The 19,840-nt window shown below is 37.2% G+C and overlaps 1 protein-coding gene across 3 annotated transcripts in view; it reads left to right on the top strand.

Moving 5' to 3' along the window:
- CHM (CHM Rab escort protein) overlaps positions 1-19,840 on the top strand; it is a 232,366-nt gene that overhangs the window by 177,288 nt on the left and 35,238 nt on the right. For 2 of the 3 annotated variants that reach the window (XM_010592695.3, XM_010592696.3), the window contains exons 10-12: positions 3,165-3,269; positions 3,685-3,748; positions 8,767-8,863. In XM_010592695.3, coding sequence (XP_010590997.1) covers positions 3,165-3,269; positions 3,685-3,748; positions 8,767-8,863 — 266 coding nt within the window. The remainder of the gene's footprint in view (positions 1-3,164; positions 3,270-3,684; positions 3,749-8,766; positions 8,864-19,840) is intronic. The other variant, XM_064278616.1, reaches the window with a different exon arrangement.

Below are 19,840 nucleotides of genomic sequence, written 5' to 3'. Positions count from 1 at the left end.
AGAGTCATGCTATGACAGTGATTCTTTCTTGGGATTTGGGAGCTTATCAGAATCTCCAGGGGTACTTAAAATTTGAAAGAGTCCCCCAGGTGTGATTCTGATTTGCTTCCTTCTCCCCCTCCTCTGAGAATCACCATTTCACCTAGAAACTTCAGCATGAAGAGGCATATTTACTAGTAGCTTGTCCTTGGATAGTGGAGCTCTCTAATCCCCAGCCCCCCATACTTCTCTTTTGAAAAATCCTCAGTAGTTCTTTTTAATACTGTAACTTCTAAAACCAATGTCTACCAACAACCATAACCTACCACCAAAGCAGCTCTGTTAGTATTTGGAACCCTACAAAGCAAGGAAGTATTTACAAGTGTGGGGGCCAGGTTTAGTTGTATGGTTTATTTAAATGGGAGCCGTTTCCAAAGACTTACGCTACAGCCCAAAATTGTACTAACACTGCTTTCCCCCCGGTTTTATTACATTTTCTGATGAAAATTTCCAAAGCTACACCAAAGTTGAAAGAACTTGAGCATATTGTTGTTGTTGTTAGATGCCATCAAGTCAGTTCCAACTCATAGTGACCCCATGTACAACAGAATGGAACACTGCCCAATCTTCACAGTCGTTGCTACATTTGAGCCCATTGTTGCAGCCACTGCGTCAGTCCATCTCATTGAGGGTTTTTCTCTTTTTCGTTGACCTTCTGCTTTACAAGCATGATGTTCTTCTCCAGGGCCTGGTCCCTCCTGATGACATGTCTAAAGTACATGAGACAAAGCCTCGCTGTCCTTTTAAGGAGCATTCTGGCTGTACTTCTTCCAACACAGTGTACCTACCACCTAAACCTACCGTTAGGACATTACATTAGAACCATTGGAACTAAATACTTCAGCATGCAAATCATTAACTAGAGTTTGGTATTTGTTTATAGGTTTTTGATTTGGATGTAAAATTTACATGCATACATAAAATTTACATCTTAGGTGCATATTAGCTGGCTTTTGGCAAATGATAAACCTGTGTAGCCCAAATCCCTATCAAGATAATAGAACATTTAACACCTTCCCCCCTTTTTTTTCCTGCCCAGCTTATTCCCCGTTGACTTTCTATAGTGTCTGAGCTAAAGGTAAGAAAAAGGCTTGCCAGTGCTTGCAGAACAAATAGGGATCAGTGTTTAATGACAGATCAATGCATTTCTTTTCTTCGTAGTCTAAAGAACCTGGTGTTTCAAATTGTATATGAACGTTTTAAAACCAAAAACAGTGAACAGATGACCTTTTCAGTTCTTAAATAGTTATTTTGGAAAATACTGTATATAAGGAAAAATACCTTCTATCTATTTAGTTAGGGAAGTATTTTATAGGCAAGGGCTCTAGTTTAATGAAATGTGAGAAGGTAAAGATAGAAATGGGGGAAGTGAGGGAGAAATGGCAATGAAATGGGAAAAATCACATAAATAGTAATATAATGTAACTAACCCAAGGTGGTTAATTGGTTAAAATATATAAAGTATATAATATCACTAGACATCATAGTCTATCCTTACGACAGTAACATGCCATTTATTCAAGAATATCGTACTCTGCCTTTAAAAAATACAAATTAAATTTCACTCACTATTGGTAATTTATTTTAAATGCCTTTATGCCTGGTAAATATTGCTTGTGTGGCTTTTTTTTTGAGTGATTTAGCATATTTTAATTTATACCAGTATATTTCAAATAAGGTATAAGTTTGAAATTATTTGCTTGCATTTTATGAGAAGCAGCATGTAAGTGCATTTCTAATAAAATAATTCTGATCCCAAAAGGAGAAACTATGATAAAAGTAAATTTATATTTCCATAATAAAAAGATATAGCAAACATACAGTCATTTGCATAGTGTTCCTGAAATATTGTATAGTGGCTTTGTCAGTGCTGGTAAGTCCATTTCAAGGATGTTGCCCTTAGTCCATTAGTTTGGATAATGAGCCCTATAAAGTACATTTATAACTTCTGGCACTGCAAGGAGATGGATTCTAATTTTCATCCTTTTATCTAGACACATTGAAAGAAGGTCAATGGAGGGTTCTATATGATTCATTGTCCCAACACATATCAGATGACAGAGACCTGATAATGTCCATGCATAAGTGTTTCCTTATTTGGAAACAGCACTTGAAAGAAATCTTTCTATGATCATCCTTTGAAGTAAAGTGGAAACAAATATTAAAAGAAGCTCTATCCTTTTTTTTCCTGGTTAAAACATTATCAAACGTGTGACCAGATAGCTATTCTTGAACAAAAGAGAAAGTAACACTTAACAGAAAAATAAAAAGCCTTTAGAGGCTTTTACTGACTATGAATTATGTAACAAGATTCTTGATCAAGTTTTCTCTCCTCCTTTTCTTAAAGCTGTTAAAGGGAGGAAAAGCCTGTTTTCTAAGCAAAGGAAAAGTGTCTGTGTTTCTAAACATTAGAAAAGCTTGTATTTATATTATAATATTTGTCTTAACTTTACCATTAGGAGTCCTGGTGGCACAGTGGTTAAGCTCTCGGCTACCAACCCGAAAAGTTGGTAGTTTGAACCCACCAGCCACTACATGGGAGAAAGATATGGCGGTCTGCTTCCACAAAGATTATAGCTTTGGAAACCCTATGGGGCAGTTCTACTGTGACCTGTAGGGCCACTAAGCTTCAGGAGTCAGAACTTTACCGTTACTTGTTAATAGTATTCAAAATAAATATTTAAGTAGTATTTCATGGTTGTTTTATATTTCAAAAGACTGATGGCAACAGAAGGATCCCTGGTTGTATAGTGGTTAAAGCTCTTGGCTGCTAACCAAAAGGTCAGTGGTTTGAACCCACCAGCAGCTCCACAGGAAAAAGATGTGACACTCTGCTCTTGTAGATTACAGCCTTGGAAACCCTATGGGGCAGTTCTACCCTGTCCTATGTGGTTACTACTAGTCAAAGTCTAGTCAATGGCAATGACTTTGATGGCCACAAGAATATATGTTCTGTAATTTTGTGTCAGTTTTATGTTCAAAATTCTTAAAATTGTAGGCAGTTTTTTAATCTTGTCTTCACAAGACATTAGTTTTAGATTCAGTCTTGGTAGCTGATTATGTTCATTTTCTTAGTTATTTAGTCATTAACATGACCTTTTTGCTGTGCTTATTTATTTTTATAGATGTAAAGCAATCATAGATCAGTTTGGCCAGAGAATAATCTCTAAGCATTTCATTGTGGAGGACAGTTATTTTTCTGAGAAAACATGCTCAAATGTTCAATACAGGTAAGGCACTTCTGCACCCACTATCCAAGGGAAGGTGAAACTTGGGAAAACTTAGCTGTGTGATTATATTTACATTTCTATATGATGCAAGACTCTGTTCTTCATGTGAGATGCAAATGTATACCAAACTGAAGTTATATTCCGTCTTTTAACACTGTTCTCTTACAGGATCTGACTTTGGGAGAGCCTAGCATAATTTCAACTCCTTTCCTTCAGTTGGGGTTTGTCTGTAGGTCACATATCCTTTCATGAGCTAAAAAAAGATTAAAGCAGAACTTGACTTGCTTTTAAGGAGGTGACACTTTTTTCCTCACTTAAATCTTTTAAATGTGCCTTCTGGTGGTTATGTAACTGTAAATGAAACTTACCCCTAGGCTCCAAACCACTGATTTATTTACTGTTTTGTACATTTCAGGCAGATCTCCAGGGCAGTCCTGATTACAGATAGATCTGTACTAAAAGCAGATTCAGATCAACAGGTAATTTCGGTTCTGTACTTTTTAATAATATGTTGCTAAATTAATCTACATGATAAGATTTATGAATCCGTAATTAGTGAAATAAAATGTATGAAGCCACAGGTATGAGTAGTTTTTAATGCATTTAAAAAAATACATAATGGCAATAATGTAATAGCTGTGGTTTCTTAAGGCTATTCATCTAGCAGAACAAGTACTTGTAGTCTCCTAGATTTGTTCTGGGAAAATTGGACTAAATCTTTGATTTCAACAGCTGGTTTTATGAAATGGAAAATATATCATTAGGATTTAAGAAAAAAAGAATCCGAAGATAAAACCAAAACCAAACCAAACCCTTTGCTGTCGAGTTGATTCCGATTCATAGCAACCCTATAGGACAGAGTCCAACTGCCCCATTGGGTTTCCAAGGAGCAGCTGGTGAATTCAAACTGCCAATCTTTTGATGAACAGATGAGCTCTTAACCACTGCACCACCTTATAGGAAAAGGCTTTATGGTAACCAGCCCTACAATAATGGTGGTAAACCCATCATTAGCATTAAGCCTGGTGTGAGTAAGCTTTAAAACCCTCAGAATATTGTTAATAATTCCCAGTTCTGATATTTCCACACCACCGTTGTTTGTTTCAGTGTTTTCTTTTTCCACCTCCCCCCATTCCCATAGGAATTTCTTTATGCCTGTGGTTTTCCTTCAGTCGGGACACGTATATCCCAGGGGTATGTCCCTTTTCATTGTGAAATGAGTATTTTACAATGACTGAAAAAATCCCTTACTCAGTACATGTGACCATCAGACCTATGCTATATACTGTACTGCTAAAAATAACACTCCTCAAATTAGATGCATCCTGTTATATAAAATGGATATACTTGTTATACATGTGAGTATAAATGCTTTCATTTCCTTATTCAACAAATAATGAGTGCCTTTTACATGCTAGCCAGTGTCATGGCTGTTGAGGAGATAGTTGTAGCCATGATAGCATCTTGGCCCTCAAGTAGCTTATAGTCTGGATGATACAGACAAGTAAATAACAACTACAATTCAATATGACAAGTGTGAGCATGGGTATAGTATAAGGAATGGTACAGTAGCTATCATAGCACTTATTACACTGTTCTGTAATTGCTGATTGACTCAGCTGTATCCTTAAGTAAATCACGAGCTTTGTGAGTGGGACGAAAAATGATAGGGAGGCAGAAAAGTGAAGAGAACAAATAGAGACGACTCTTCGTAGAAGTTGTGAAGAGTAAGAGAGAGGAATTAGTCCCTAAAGAGGGATGTCAGAGTAAAGAGAATTTTACTTTTTCTTTTTTTCTTTTTCTTTTCTAAGATTAGCATATATTTCAGTGCTGGTGGGATGGAGGAAGACCCAGGTAAAGTCTAGGGAAGATTGGAATCAGAGAATGAGCAAAAGTGTTATCCTTAGATAGAATGTGAGATACCCTGAAACAAGAGTAGATTTGGGAGTTTCTGTCTAATGGGTTCCATTTGCTCATTAAATTATGAGGTAAAGTCATTTCCTGAGAATGGAGGTGCAAGAGTGGGGACGGGTCATAGTTCAAGGAAAGGTTTAAAATAATCACCATGGGGATTGGAGAGTGACCTGTCTAGTGGTCGGATTTCTGGGCAGTGTTGAGGGCCGGGTGAGCTTGGCAGAGGTTATAAATTGACAGTAGCATTAATCTGCTCCTCCCCCTATAGCTTTCACATTCTCTTCCTTCATCCAGCCAGGTCATTGACCTGTGAAAAAGACCTATAATTCCTTGTCCCCTCTGTTTCCTCTCAGTCTGTCAGCTTTCTCCTGCCCTCTTATTCTTCCATGTCCTAAACTCAATGGTGGATCTTCTGAACTGTCCTCCCTCTAACACTGTCAGTTCTCATAGAATCTTGTTCTTCCACTTCACTCACAGAAGAAAGTCCCATTCCTGTAGCAGACTATAATCTGCACCGGGGTAACTGAGGGCTTCAACCAGACAGATGACACTGCCACAAAGTAGCGAATGTCAAGCTCACTCAGCTGGGTCCTCATCACCCTCCACCAATCAGCTCTTCTACTGGTCCTCAGGCAGCTCCCTCTCCCTTTCTCCTCAGTGCCTAGTCCAAGTCGTCATTATTTTATCCAGACCCTCTTCTCATTCCCTGCTCCCTCTCAGTTCCTGCTTCACTGAGAAAAGTGAGGCCATCTACCATGCACAATAGCCGTTGACTTCCTGCCCTGTCACCCACAACTTATGCACACCAGCACAGACACTAATGTGGGGACTCTCCCTCTTGTCCAAAGCTAACTCCTTTCACATGTGTCCTTGACTGCCCCCCTTTATTCCTCCCTTTCTCCCTTTCTCCTGCCTTTCCCCACAACTGGCGCCTTGCTTGTAGCCTATATACATGCACTACTATTTTTTTATTCAAATAATAATAATAAAGAACCCTCCCTTGACTCTGCCCTCACCTCTAGCTAGTATCCACCTTCTTGCTTCCTCTTATCAAAACTTTTCAAGACAGTGTCTATACTTGCTGCCTCCAGCTCCTTCCCATTTATTTCTAGACCACACCAACCTGGCTTCTACCTTCACACTTTTACTACTGTTTCTCTTTGACTTCTATAATTTTGTAATAGTCAGGACCAGGGGACATTTTTTGGCCTTTGTCTGTTAGGATCTTACTGCCGCATTTGATGGTGCTGTTTATTCCCTTCCTCTTGAAACTCCCATGGTTTCCATGACACTGTGCTCTCCTGGCTCTCCTCATGACTCTTTGGCTGTTCCCTCCTTGCCTTCTTTACAGGCTCTTGTTTCTCTGCCCTCTCTTTAAATGTCAGAGTTCCTCAGGATTCTCACTTTTTTAATGCTCGCTGGATGCCTCCGTCTACTTTCATGGTTTCAACTCCACATAAATATTGGTGACAGCCACTTCTATATCTCCCATGAGTATCTGCCTCACATGCCAAACTTTCTGCTGGACATCTATCCCAATTGCTGATAGCTGAAATCACAGTCTTCCTTCCCAAATCTCCTCTGCATCCAGTGCTTTCTACCTCCATGCCACCATCCTTCCAACTACCATAGCTTATTCCTCCCATCTCTGACAGCTCATCAGCATCTAGGTCCTGTCAGGTTACTTCCTAGAAATTGCTTCAGTCTGCCTTTCCTTGTCGTTCTTATTCTCACTGCTCCAGTTAAGGGACTCAACATTTCTGCCTTCTAAGTGGTCTTCCTGCCTCTCATCTTGTCTCCTTCAAATCCATCTGCCATACAGCCATCAGAGTAATCAGTCTAAAATGTACTTCTGGCTTGCCTTTCTTTATTTCCTATATGGAGTTCTCTTCTTTACCCTCTCTTTTTAGACTTTTGAAGCACAAGTAGAATGATTAGGATTAGAGAAAGGAAAGAATATGTAAGTGATACTAGGAAGTTGAGAGAATTCTCTTTTAATGACTTTTATAATATCTGTGAGGTTTGAGACAGTTTCCTTCTCAGAGATCAGGAGGAGGAAGGTTGATGTGGTAGGGGGTTATTAATGGTATCTCAATAAGGAAATGATAATTGTAGGAATCAAAAGAAGTACTTACATGTTGGTGTAGCTCTTAAGATACCTCTTCAGTTATGGTCATGTTTTTAGTTGTAATCATTTGATAATTATTGTACAGCATTATGTCTTAGTGGCTTCTCTGTCTTTGATGCCAAAGTACATCATTTTCTATCATGAACAGCAGCAAAGGAAATTAAGAGCAATCTGAAGAACACAGTTTTTGAGATGTCTTGAGCCGAAAAGTACACATGCAAGTAATGTGATAGTAGGATGTTCATGGTTATCAAAATTATTTCTATTTTTAGAATTTATCGGCATCTCCTTTGTAGGCTATCAATGTGACATTTCCAGACAAAGTCTAAGCATGACATGGGGAAAAGTGAAAATCGGGGCCTTACCTTTTAGAGAGTAGTTCCCATATGAGAGAATATAGTTTCCTCAGATTGAAGATTAGATTGAGTATTAGTATTGAAATGTTAGATTCTACAGAGACTCATTGAGCTAATGGGCCTCTACAGTCTTATATATAAAGCCACATAACATATCAGCAGTGCTTAGGAGAACATATCAATAAACATTATTTAATAATGATTTCACATTTCAGTTTTAATTCAGAATTTCTAGTTTTATTAATGGAGTCCTTAATTTGAAGCCATTCATTTTGCAACGTTTCAGTATACAATTCTGTCTTAGTTACCTAGTGCTGCTGTAACAGAAATACTATAAGTGGACAGCTTTAAAAAACAAGGAATTTATTTTCTCACAGTTATGGAAGCTGAAAGTCCAAATCGATGTCTCAGTCATGTCAGCACCCACAACCGCCCATCCCATATTTTCATCTCTGTGTCTAATCTTCTCTTTTTATAACTCAGAAGTGTTATAGATTTGGGACCCAACCTACTTGGGCATGGTCTAATTATACCATAACAAAGATAACTCTAAATGGGGATCACATCCACAGGCACAGGGGTTAGGATTACTACACACATTTTGGGGTGACACAATTCAATCTATAACAATTTATTTTGACTGCTTGTTTTGATATCTTTGGGGTTGGTGACGTGTGATTTTTAGTGCTCTCTGTAACTGCTGTTTTTAGCCATTATGAGAAATCAAAATTGAATTAGTATGGTCTGATTTCAAACACTGAAGTCCATGTATTTCATAAGTAATGTCATTATCGCATCCTTTGAAAATAGCAAGTGAAAAAGTTAATAAATATTAAAAGATTTTTGAACTATTATTATGTATATGGATTATGTGAATATGATACATAGATATAAAAATAATGCAGACATTAAGACACATATGTGCATGTTACATGTTTCAAATTCTATTCCAAAATTAAATCCTTACAAACCAAATTTTTTCATACATCAATGGACATTTGAAAAAAAAAAACACTGAGTTTGACAGCAGCACTCTAACGATAGAAGATTGAAAATGAGACCTAACAGCTATGTCTGATATTTTGTTTCTGCTTTTTAGATTTCCATTTTGACAGTACCAGCATCAAAACCAGGAACTTTTGCTGTTCGGGTCATCGAGTTATGTTCTTCAACTATGACATGCATGAAAGGCACCTGTAAGCACAGTAGAGTCTGGTTATTAGTTTTACGTGTTTGTTTAGGGGGTAAAGGGGGCAGCTGTTATTATAGTTGCCATGGCTGTATTAATAGAGATTTCCCCATTTTTTTTATTATTGACATTATTTGTTCACATAGTTATATGTTCATACAGTAAGTCATTTCATATATTTCCCATGCCTCTAAACATTTCTGTGGTTAAGTCTTTGTTTGTTTGAAAATATACAGAGAAAAGGAAACACCATTTCAACAAATTCCACGTGTACAATCTAGTGACATTGTTGACAGTCTTCAAGTTGTGTAACCATTCTCCCTGTCCTTCTGTGGTTAAATCTTCACAGGCTCAATTTTTAAAGTTCTCCAATGATGAAATTTCTATGACTTTCCAATTCTTTCTGTGATCTTTCTTAAGTTTATTGGAAACCTCTTCCCACAATTTTAAAAATAAATTTCCGTAAGTGAAATTACTAGGTCAAAGTGTTAGATTTTTTGAACTTTTTACTTTGAAATAATTACAGATTTATAGGAAGTTGCTAAGGTAGTACAGAGAGGTCCAGTGTACCCTTCACCCATTTTCTCCCAATGGTTACATCTTAACAAAGTATAGTACAATATCAAAACCAAGAATTTGACACTGGTAGAATATGTGCGTATCAAAACAACCAAACCCGTTGCCGTCAAGTGGATTCTGACTCATAGCGACCTTATAGGACAGAGTAGGGTTTCCAGGGAGCACCTGGTGAATTCGAACTGCCTACCTTTTGGTTAGCAGCAGTAGCTCTTAACCACTATACCACCAGGGTTTCCTGTGTGTGTATAGTTCTGTGCAGTTTTATCACATGTGATTTGTGTGACCACCACCATAGTAAAGATACTGACCAGTTTGATTACAAGAATCCCTCATGCAACCCTGTTATACCTACTGACACCTTGCTGCCTCCCCATCCTAATCCCAATCCCTGGCAATCACTAATCTGTTTCCTATCTCTATAATTTTCTCATTTTGAGAATGTTATATAAACGGAATAATACAGTACGTAATCTTTCATTGGGATTCATCCAAGTTGCACGTGTCAGTAGTTCGTACCTGTTTGTTGCCGAATCATTATTCTATGGTATGGATGTTCCAGTTTTTTAAAACCATTCACTCATTGAAGGACACTTGAATTGTTTCGACTCTTGTGAGTAAAGCTGCTATGAACATTCATGTGCAGGTTTTTATGTAGACATAAATTCAAATTCCCTGGGATAAATGCCCAGGAGTACAGTTGCTGAGTCATTTGGTAGTTGCATGTTTAGTTTTATAAGCAACTGCCAAACTGTTGTCCAGAGTAGCTGTATCACTTTACATTTCCACCAACGGTGTATGAGTGATCCCGTTTCTCTGCAGCCTGACCAGCATTTAGTGTTGTCACATTTTTTTTTCAGCTGTTCTGAGAGATACCTCATTATGGTTTTAGTTTGCATGTCCCTAATGGCTAATGAGGAGCCCTTGGGTGGTACAAATGGTTAACATGCGTGGCTGCTAATTGAAAGTACATCCAGAGGCTCCCCAAAAGAAAGACCTGGTGATCTACTTCCAAAAATTCAGCCATCGAAAACCTATGGAGCACAGTTAAACTCTGACACACATGGGAGTTACCGTGAGTCAGAATCGACTCACAGCAACTGGTAATGGCTGAGAAAGTTGACCCTCTTTTCATTGGCCATCTGTATATTCTTTTCAGTATATTTTCTGTTCGTGTCTTTTATGCATTCTCTAATTAGAGTGTTCATTTTACTGTTGGTTTGAGAGTTCTTTATATAGTCTAGAAAATCGTTGTTGGTTATGTAGTTTTCGAATAGTTTCTCACAGTCTACAGCTTGTCTCATTTTCTTAACAGTTTCTTTGAAGGGCAGAGCTTTTTATTTTGATGAATTCCAATTTATCAATTTCTCTGTCTTTTATGGATCATTCTTTTGTCCAAGATCTCTTCATCAAGGCCTAGATTCTGAAGAGCGTCTCCTAAGTTTTCTTCTAAATGTGTTATAATTTTATGTTTAAAATTATGATTTATTTTGAATTAATTTTTATATAAGGTGTGAGTTTTAGGTTTCAGTTCAGTTTTTGCCTATGAATATCCAGTTGCTCCAGCACAATTTCTTGAAAAGTCTGTCCCTCTCCATTGAATTCCTTTTGCATCTTTGGTAAAAATCAGTTGACTACACTTGTGTGGGGCTGTGTGTCTATCCCTTTGCCAGTGCCACACAGTCTTGATTCCTATAACTATATAACAAGTCTTGAAATCAGATAGATTCCTCACATTTAATTCTTCTTTTTAAAAATTGTTTTAGTTGTCCTTATGTCTTTGTGTTTCCATATAAATTTTAGAATAATGTTGTCTATATCTACAAAAATCTTGCTGATATTTTGATAGGAATTATGTTAAACCTCTGTCATTTGGGGGAGAATTGACATCTTTACTATGTTTAATCTTCCAACCTATGAGCATGCTATGTCTCTCCACTTATTTAGATCTTTTTTTATTTCCTTCATCAGTGTTTTGTAGTTTTCTACAGACAAGCCCTGTATGTGTTTTGTTAAATTTACACCTAGGTATTTCAATTTTTTTGAGTGGTTGTAAATGGTATTATATTTTAATTTTCATTTCCATGTGTTTATTGCTACTATATAGAAATACAATTGATATTTATATATTAATCCTGTATTCTATTACCTTGTGAAACTCACTTATCAATTTTAGGAGCTTTATTCAGCCTTCCTTGTGATTTTATATAGAAGCAATCATTTCATCTGCAGATAGGGACAGTTTTATTTCTTCCTTTCTGACCTGTTTGCCTTTTTTTTTTTCTTTCCTGCATTATTACTTGGGCTAGAACTCCCAGAACTATGTTGAATAAGAACGGAGAGAATAGACCTCCTTACCTTCTTCCCAATCTAGAAAGCATTCATTTTTTAATTATTAGGTATGGTATTAGGGCTAAGTTTTCTGTACTAGTTCTTTATCAAGTTGAGGAAGGTTCCTCTATTCCTAATTTTCTGAGAGTTGTTACCGTGAATGGGTGTTGGATTTTGTCAAATGCTTTTTCTGCATCAGTTGACATAATCATGTGATTTTTCACCTTTAGCCTGCAAATACGGTATATATTGATTTTGGGCATTGATTGAGCCTTGCATCCCTGGAGTAAACTTCAACTTGGTCATGGTCTATAATTGTTTTTATAAATTGCTGAATTCCATTTGCTAAGACTTTCTTAAGGATTTTTTGTGTTTATAGGCTTGAGTTATATTGGTCTGAATTTTTTTTTTTCCTTTGTCTGGTTTTGGCATCAGGGTAACTTGGCTTCATAAAATGAGTTAGGAAGTATTCTCTCCTCTTCTATTTTCTGGAAGAGATTGTGTAGAGGTGTTAATTCTTTAAACTTTTGGTGGAATTCTCCAGTGAAAACATCTGGGCCTGGAGGTTTGTTTTTCAGGAGTTTTTAAAATTACAAATGTATTTCCTTAATGGTTATAACCAAAACCAAAGCAAACCCATTGCTGTTGAGTCAATTCCATTGGACTATTCAAATCATCTGATCCATGTTAAGTGAGTTGTGGTTGCTTGTGCTTTGCAAGGAGTTGGCCCATTTAATCTAAGTTGTCAAATTTATGTCTAGATTTGTTTGTAATATTCCCTTATTCTTCTTTTGATATGAGCAGGTCTATAGTGATAAAAAAAAAAAAAATGATAGTCCTGTTTTATTCCTCATTTTGGTGATCTGTGTCTTCTCTCTTTTTTTCAGTCTTGCTAGTAGTTTGTCAATTATATTCATCTTTTCAAAGAAGCAGCTTTTTGTTTTCATTGATTTTTCTCTTTTTCTGTTTTTAATATCATTGATTTCTGCTCTCTATTCCTTCTTCTTGCTTTGGGTCAATTTTGCTCTTCTTAAATGTCTTGAGGTGAGAGCTTAGATTATTGATTTGAGGCTTTTGCTCTTTTCTGATGTAAGCATTTAATGCTATAAATTTCTTCTCAGCACTGACTTAGCTGTGTCCCACAAGTATTGATTGCTGTATTTTTTATGCCCTGTTGTCGCAGTGGTTAAACACTTGGCTGCTCACTAAAAAGGTCAGCGGTTTGAACCCAACAGCTACTCTGCAGGAGAAAGATGTGGCTGTCTGCTTCCACAAAGATTTACAGCCTTGGAAACCCTGTGAGGCAGTTCTACTCTGTCCTATAGAGTTGCTATGAGTCAGAATCCACTCAACGGCAGTGGGCTGTTTGGTTTGTTTGTTGGTTTCATTTTCATTCAGGTCTTTTTTTTTTTTTTCCTTGAGCCTTCCTCTTTCATCCATGGGTTATTTAGAAGTGTGTTGTTCACTTTTCATGTATTTGAAGATTTTCCTGTTTTCTTTCTGTTAGATTCCATTGTGATCAGAGAACACCGTGTGATTTCATTGCTTTTAAATTTATTGAGGTTTGTTTTCTGGCCCAGAATACAGCCTGTCTTGGTATATGTTCCATGGGCACTTGAAATGAATATGTATTCGGCTGCTGTTGGGTAGAGCATTCATTAAATAGTGATTACATTCTGTTGTTTAATGGTATTGTTGACTTCTTCTGTATCCTTGCTGGTTTTCTGTTTAGTTATTGTATTAGTTGTTGAGAAAGTTGTGTTGAAGTCATCAACTATGCTTGTGAATTTGTTTCTCCTTTCAGTTCTGTTTTTTGCTTCATGTATTTTGCAGCTCTTGTTTGGTATGTACCCATTTAAAATTGCTATGTCTTCTTGGTGGATTGATACTTTTATCATTATGTATTGCCTTTCTTTGTCCCTGATAATTTTCTTTGCTGTAAAATCTGCTTTATCTGATATTAATATAGCCACTCCTGCTTTCTTTTGTTTTGAGTCTACGTGGTATGTTTTTTTTTTTTTCTCCAATCCTTTTCCTTTCAGTCTACCTATATATGACTGTATTTGAAATGAGCTTCTTTTAGATAGCATGTAGTTGGGCCATGTTTTATAGTCTACTCTGCCAACCTCTGACTTTTAATTGATATATTTAGACCATTTACGTTTATTGTAATTATTAATATGTTAGGTTTTAAGCCTGCTGTTTTATTGTTTTCTGCTTTTTCTTCATCCTCTTTTTTTTTTTTTTAACTTCGTGTAGGTCATTTGAACATTTTTAAAAACTCTACTTCGGTTTGTCTGTGGTGCTTTGAGTGTATGTCTTTGTGTATCTTTTTTTTTGTGCCTGTTCTAGGTATTACATTATATATTCATAACTTACCACAGTCTACTAATGTTGATATTTTATCCATTCAAGGGAAGTATAGGAACCTTTCTTCCCTTTACATCATTTTCCCCTCCCTCATTTATAATACAATTGTCTTAAATATTTCCTCTACATACACTGAGAGCCATAATCATAAAACATAAATGAGGAAATTCAAGAGGAGAGGGAAAGTCTATTGTACATAGCCATATCTTTACTCTTTCCATTGTTATTCCTTCCTAGTGCTCTAAGGTTTCTTCTTTAGCCATTTGTTTATAGTAAGTCTACTGGTGACAGATTCTCTTAGTTTTTCTTCATCTGAGAATGTTTTGATTTCACCATCATTCCTGAAGGATATTTTTGCTGGACATACAATTCTGGGTTGATAATTATGTTTTTCAGCATTTAAAAAATGTTATGCCACTTCATCGTAGCTCCATGTTTTCTGATGAGAAATTCACTGTTATTCAAATTGTTTTTTATAATGGTTGTTTTTTCTCTCTGCCTTTAAGATTTTGTCTTTGTTTTATGTTTTAAGAAGTTTGACTATGATATGTCTTGGCATGGAGTTATTTGGGTTTATTGTATTTGGGACTTGGCCAGCTTCTTGAATCTGTAGATTTATGTCTACTGACAAATTTAGGAAGTTGTCAGCCCTTTTTTCTTAAAATATTTTTTTGCCTCACCCACTTTTCCCTCTTCTTTCAGGACTCCAATAACTTGAATGTTAGACCTTTTGTTATAGCCCCACATGTCCCTGATGTGCTGTTTAGTTTATATACCCACTGCCGACAAATCGATTAACACAGTTTATATACAGTCTAGTTATCTGTCTTGTTCATAATGTGTAATTTCTATTATTCCATCTTCAGGTTTACTGATTCTTCTCTCTTCTCAATTCTGCTGTTGAACACATCCATTGAGTTTTTTTTTCAGTTATTTTTCAGTTCAAAAATTTCCATTTGGTTGTTTTTATCTTCTGCTTGTTTGCTGAGGCTTTCTGTTTCTTTACTGAGATTTTCTGTTGTTTTTGTTTTGTTTTTTTCATTTGTTTCAAGGGTGTTTTTAATTGCTTATTGAAACATTTTTATGATGACTGCTTTAAAATCCTTGTCAGGTAACTCCAACATCTGTGTAATCTTGGTGTTGTCATCTGTTTATTGTCTTTTCTCATTCAAGTTCAGATTTCCTGGTTCTTGGCATGAATGATTATTGACTGAAACCTGGAGTTTTTTTTTATTATTATGGTAATCTAGATCTTATTCTGTTTTTAGCAGGCCTCCTCTGACAGTGCTCTGGTGGGGAAGAGGAGGTGCTGCCTTATTATGCCAAATAGTAGTGAAAGTCCCAGTTTTCCGTTTGGCCTCTGTTGACACCCAGAGGTTGGAGAGGCTCCTCATTTCTGCTGAGCAGTGGTGGAGATTCAGCCTCACAATTAATCTCCCTGGCTGAGTAGAGCAGGAGTGTTTCATTACTGCTCTCCAGGTGGCCTTCACTGGCGTGATAGGGTCTGTGACCTCATTCCTGCATGGAGTGGGGAAAGATCTGATTCTCCAGTAGGACTCCTGTAATATCACCACAGTGTGGAGAGGGAGGGGTGAGTCATTACTGCCAGTTGGGTAGTTAGAAGTCCAGGATCCCCACACGGTCTCCACTAATACTGTGGAATATGGGATCTTTTACCTCCTGGAAGGGTGAATCTCCACCCCCCCCACCCCGCCCACCTTGGCCTTCTCTGATACCACCCTGATGTGGAGTTTGGGTGCCTTATTATAGCCTAGTTAGGGTAGAAGTCTGAGCTCTCCACTCAGCCTTTGCTTGTGTTGGTATTTGGCTGGAATACTTCAGTTATTGTCTAAATATTCTCTGTCTTATTAGGCTATTCCTTTTCTGGTCCTTTGGCTAGAGAGAGCAGGCTTTTGGTGTTTTTTTGTTTGTTTGTTTGTTTTATTTTTGTCTGTGCCTGTTGGTGTTTCTGGGATGCCAGCTTCTCTAGCACCCAGTGTGAGATGTATGAGACAGAAAGGAAACCCAGGAAACTCACCACCGTGTAGTTCCTTAGGTCCCAAAGTCATAGTTGGTCTGCCTTCTTCTTTCTACCTTTCAGGGTCATTTGTAGCTGTATTTAGCAGGGAGAATAGGAAAAAGTACCTCTATTCCATCTTTCTGGAAGTGGAAGTCTCAAACTGTATAGATTTTTAAGACTTTTGATATATAATGTGAAATTAACCCCCCAAAGGAAAAACAAAAAAAAACTTATGTCAACTTACATGTCCAGTGGCAGTTTATAAGAAACATGTCTGTTTCTCCAAACCTTCAACAGTCCTGGGTATTATTTTGTCAAAAATTCTTTGCCAGTTTGAAAATTGAAAAATATTTTATATGAATTTGCATTTACTAACTAGTGAAGTTGAACATTCGTGTTTACTGGATGTTTGTACTTCTTTTTTTTATTATTTTTTATTGTGCTTTAGGTGAAAGTTTACAGAGAAAATTAGTTTCCCATTCAGTAGGTTGTACATAAAGTGTTCCATGACATTGGTTGCATTCCCCACAATGTATCAGCATTCTCTCCATTTCTGCCCTGGGTTCCCCATTCCCTTTCATCTGAATTTTCTGCCCCTTCCTGCCTTCTCCTCTTTGCTTTTAGGGAAATTTGCTCTTTTAATTTCATATAATTGATTGTTCTAAGAAGCATGTTCCTCTCGGGTGTTATTGTTTATATTAGGGGGCCTGTCTATTGTTTGGTTGAAAGTTGGTCTCTGGGAATGGCTTTGGTTTCAGGTCAGAAGGGTGTCTTAGGGCCATAGTCTTGGATATTTATACTTCTTATGTAAATTCCTTTTTCGTTTACCTATTGTATAGCTTATATTTTCTTATTGATTTATATAAGCAATATAAATATTAAAGGATATATACTTTTGGTCTTATATGTTACAAATATGTTCCTTAGTTCATTAAAGAATTTTTAAAGCATAGGCTATGTAGAGGGCATTGCCCTAGATACTGGGGGTAGGTCACACAGAGATAAAAGAAACAATTCTTGATCTCAAATTTCAGTGTACTGGGAAAGAGAAAAACAGCAACATAAATTAACGGTTGTTGTTGTTAGGTGCCATTGAGTCAGTTTTCGACTTGTATTGATCCAGTGTGACAGAGTAGAACTGCCTCATAGGATTTTCTCGGCTGTAATCTTTATAGGAGCAGATCACCAGGTCTTTCCTTCTGCAGAGCCACTGGCTGGTCAAACCACCAACTTTTTAGTTAGCAGCCAAGTGCTTAACCATCATGCCATCAGGGCTTCTTATAAACTAATTAATTAATTAAAAAACAGAAACTCACCCAGATATTTTCTTCTGGTCAGCTAATCCAGAACAGCTTTACTCCGGGTTGAGAAGGACAAAGCATACATACGTCTTGTGTTCTATGGTCATATGTTACATAAGTGGTACTGTGATCTTCACATTTTCTTTTATAACCAATATCTGAAACTTACTCTTGAGCGTCGAGCAGCTAAAGCAAAAGGAAGAAATGATGAAGTAAAAGAACTGAACAGAAGATTTCAAAGGGCCTCTCAAGAAGACAACGTAAAGTATTATAATGACATGTGCAAAGAGCTGGAGATGGAAAACCAAAAGGGAAGAACATGCTCGGCGTTTCTCAACCTGAAAGAACTGCAGAAAAAATTCAAGCCTTGAGTTGCAATAGTGAAGGATTCCATGGGAAAAATATTAAATGACACAGGAAGCATCAAAAGAAGATGGAAGGAATACACAGAGTCATTATACCAAAAACAATTAGTCGATATTCAGCCATTTCAAGAGGTGGCATATGATCAGGAACCGATGGTACTGAAGGAAGAAGTCCAAGCTGCTCTGAAGGCATTGGCAAAAAACAAGCCCCCAGGAATTGACGGAATATCAGTTGAGATGTTTCAACAAACAGATGCAGCGCTGGAGGTGCTCACTCGTCTATGCCAAGAAATATGGAACACAGCTTCCTGGCCAACTGACTGGAAGAGATCCGTATTTATGCCTGTTCCCAAGAAAGACAGTCCAACCAAATGTGGAAATCTGCTGCAAAGGACCTCTTCAAAGTGTTGAAGAGCAAAGATGTCACCCTGAAGACTAAGATGCGCCTGACCCAAGCCATGGTATTTTCAGTCACATGCATGTGAAAGCTGGACAATGAATAAGGAAGACCGAAGAAGAGTTGACGCCTTTGAATTGTGGTATTGGTGAAGAATATTGGATATACCATGGACTGCCAAAAGAATGAACAAATCTGTCTTGGAAAAAGTGTGGCAAGGATGCTCCTTAGAGGCAAGGATGGCGATACTGCGTCTTACATACTTTGGACATATTGTCAGGAGGGATCAGTCCCTGGAGAAGGACATCGTGCTAGGCAGAGTACAGGGTCAGCGGAAAAGAGGAAGCCCCTCAACAAGATGGATTCACACAGTGGCTGCAACAATGAGCTCAAGCATAACAACGATTGTAAGGATGGCGCAAGACCAGGCAGTGTTTCGTTCTGTTGTGCATAGGGTTGCTATGAGTCAGAACCGACTCAACGGCATCTAACAGCAACAACAACCAATATCATAATTATTTTAAATATCTCCTGGAAGTTTGACATTATTTAATTTCCAATATATTTTCTCAGGGAAACACTGAAACACATTTGACATCTATGTATTTGTCGTTGTAGGTTTCTCGTATATTATAGATATATTTGTTCACAAAATCACTAAAGAACTCAGAGAACTTCCATCATATTGTTAAAGTCTTCAGAATACAGTGTTGTAGAAGAATTTTGCAAATACAGGAGCTCCTCATTTTTGGATGAAGTGCATTCCCTTGGCAGCATTTGCTGAAACAGTTTGTGATAAACTTTTACGTGAGCACCCCTGCATTACACACAGGGACTATCAGTTGAGTGGTTGAGGGTTATGTGAAATCCTGTGTAAGTCTTCATTTGGCCCACCTAGAACAAAACAGCGGTAAAGGAGGAAAGGTCACTTGCCCGAGGGCCTGAGGTCATAAGGCACTGTTTATTTTGAAATGTAAAGGATAATAGCTATCAATGAGAATTTATCAGGGGCCAGGTACTAGGCTAAGCACTTAGCATTTCATCTTAAAATAACTCTATGAAGTAGGTACTGTTGTCTCCATTTTATCAATTAAGAAGCTAGAGTTTAGGGGGAGTTAGGGTCACTATGAGTCAGAATTGACTCAACAGGCATCAGGTTAAGATCACACACCTTAGCAAGTGGCAAAGCAAGATTTCAAACATAATTCTTTCTGGTTCAGGACCTACGCAGCATACCACTGTGCCAGTGCTGAAAATTTTTTTTTAAAATGTTGTTTCAAATACTTTTCTTTCTCCAGTTATCTATCATAACCATATTGCAAACCTTAAAATTATAGGTTTTTTCCTGTCATACAACTAAGAAAATAATGTCAACATTCTGTGATTACAGTCATTCAGCAAATATTCATTGAGCTCCTACTAAATGCTCTGCGCCAGAGTATATAAATTAATAAGGGCTTACTGTAAAGATTAAGTGAGATATGTTTATAAAGCCTTTAGCACAGCGCCTGGCAAAGAGTAATCATATAACAAACTAGCAGCTAATAATAATATAAGGAATACCTTTGCTAATATAAGGAGTGTACTACATATAATAAAATACTATTCTTTTTGCAATTACCAT

The sequence above is a fragment of the Loxodonta africana genome, chromosome X, assembly GCF_030014295.1.
Source record: "Loxodonta africana isolate mLoxAfr1 chromosome X, mLoxAfr1.hap2, whole genome shotgun sequence".
NCBI lineage: Eukaryota > Metazoa > Chordata > Mammalia > Proboscidea > Elephantidae > Loxodonta > Loxodonta africana.
This window is presented reverse-complemented; position numbering and strand designations above follow the sequence as displayed.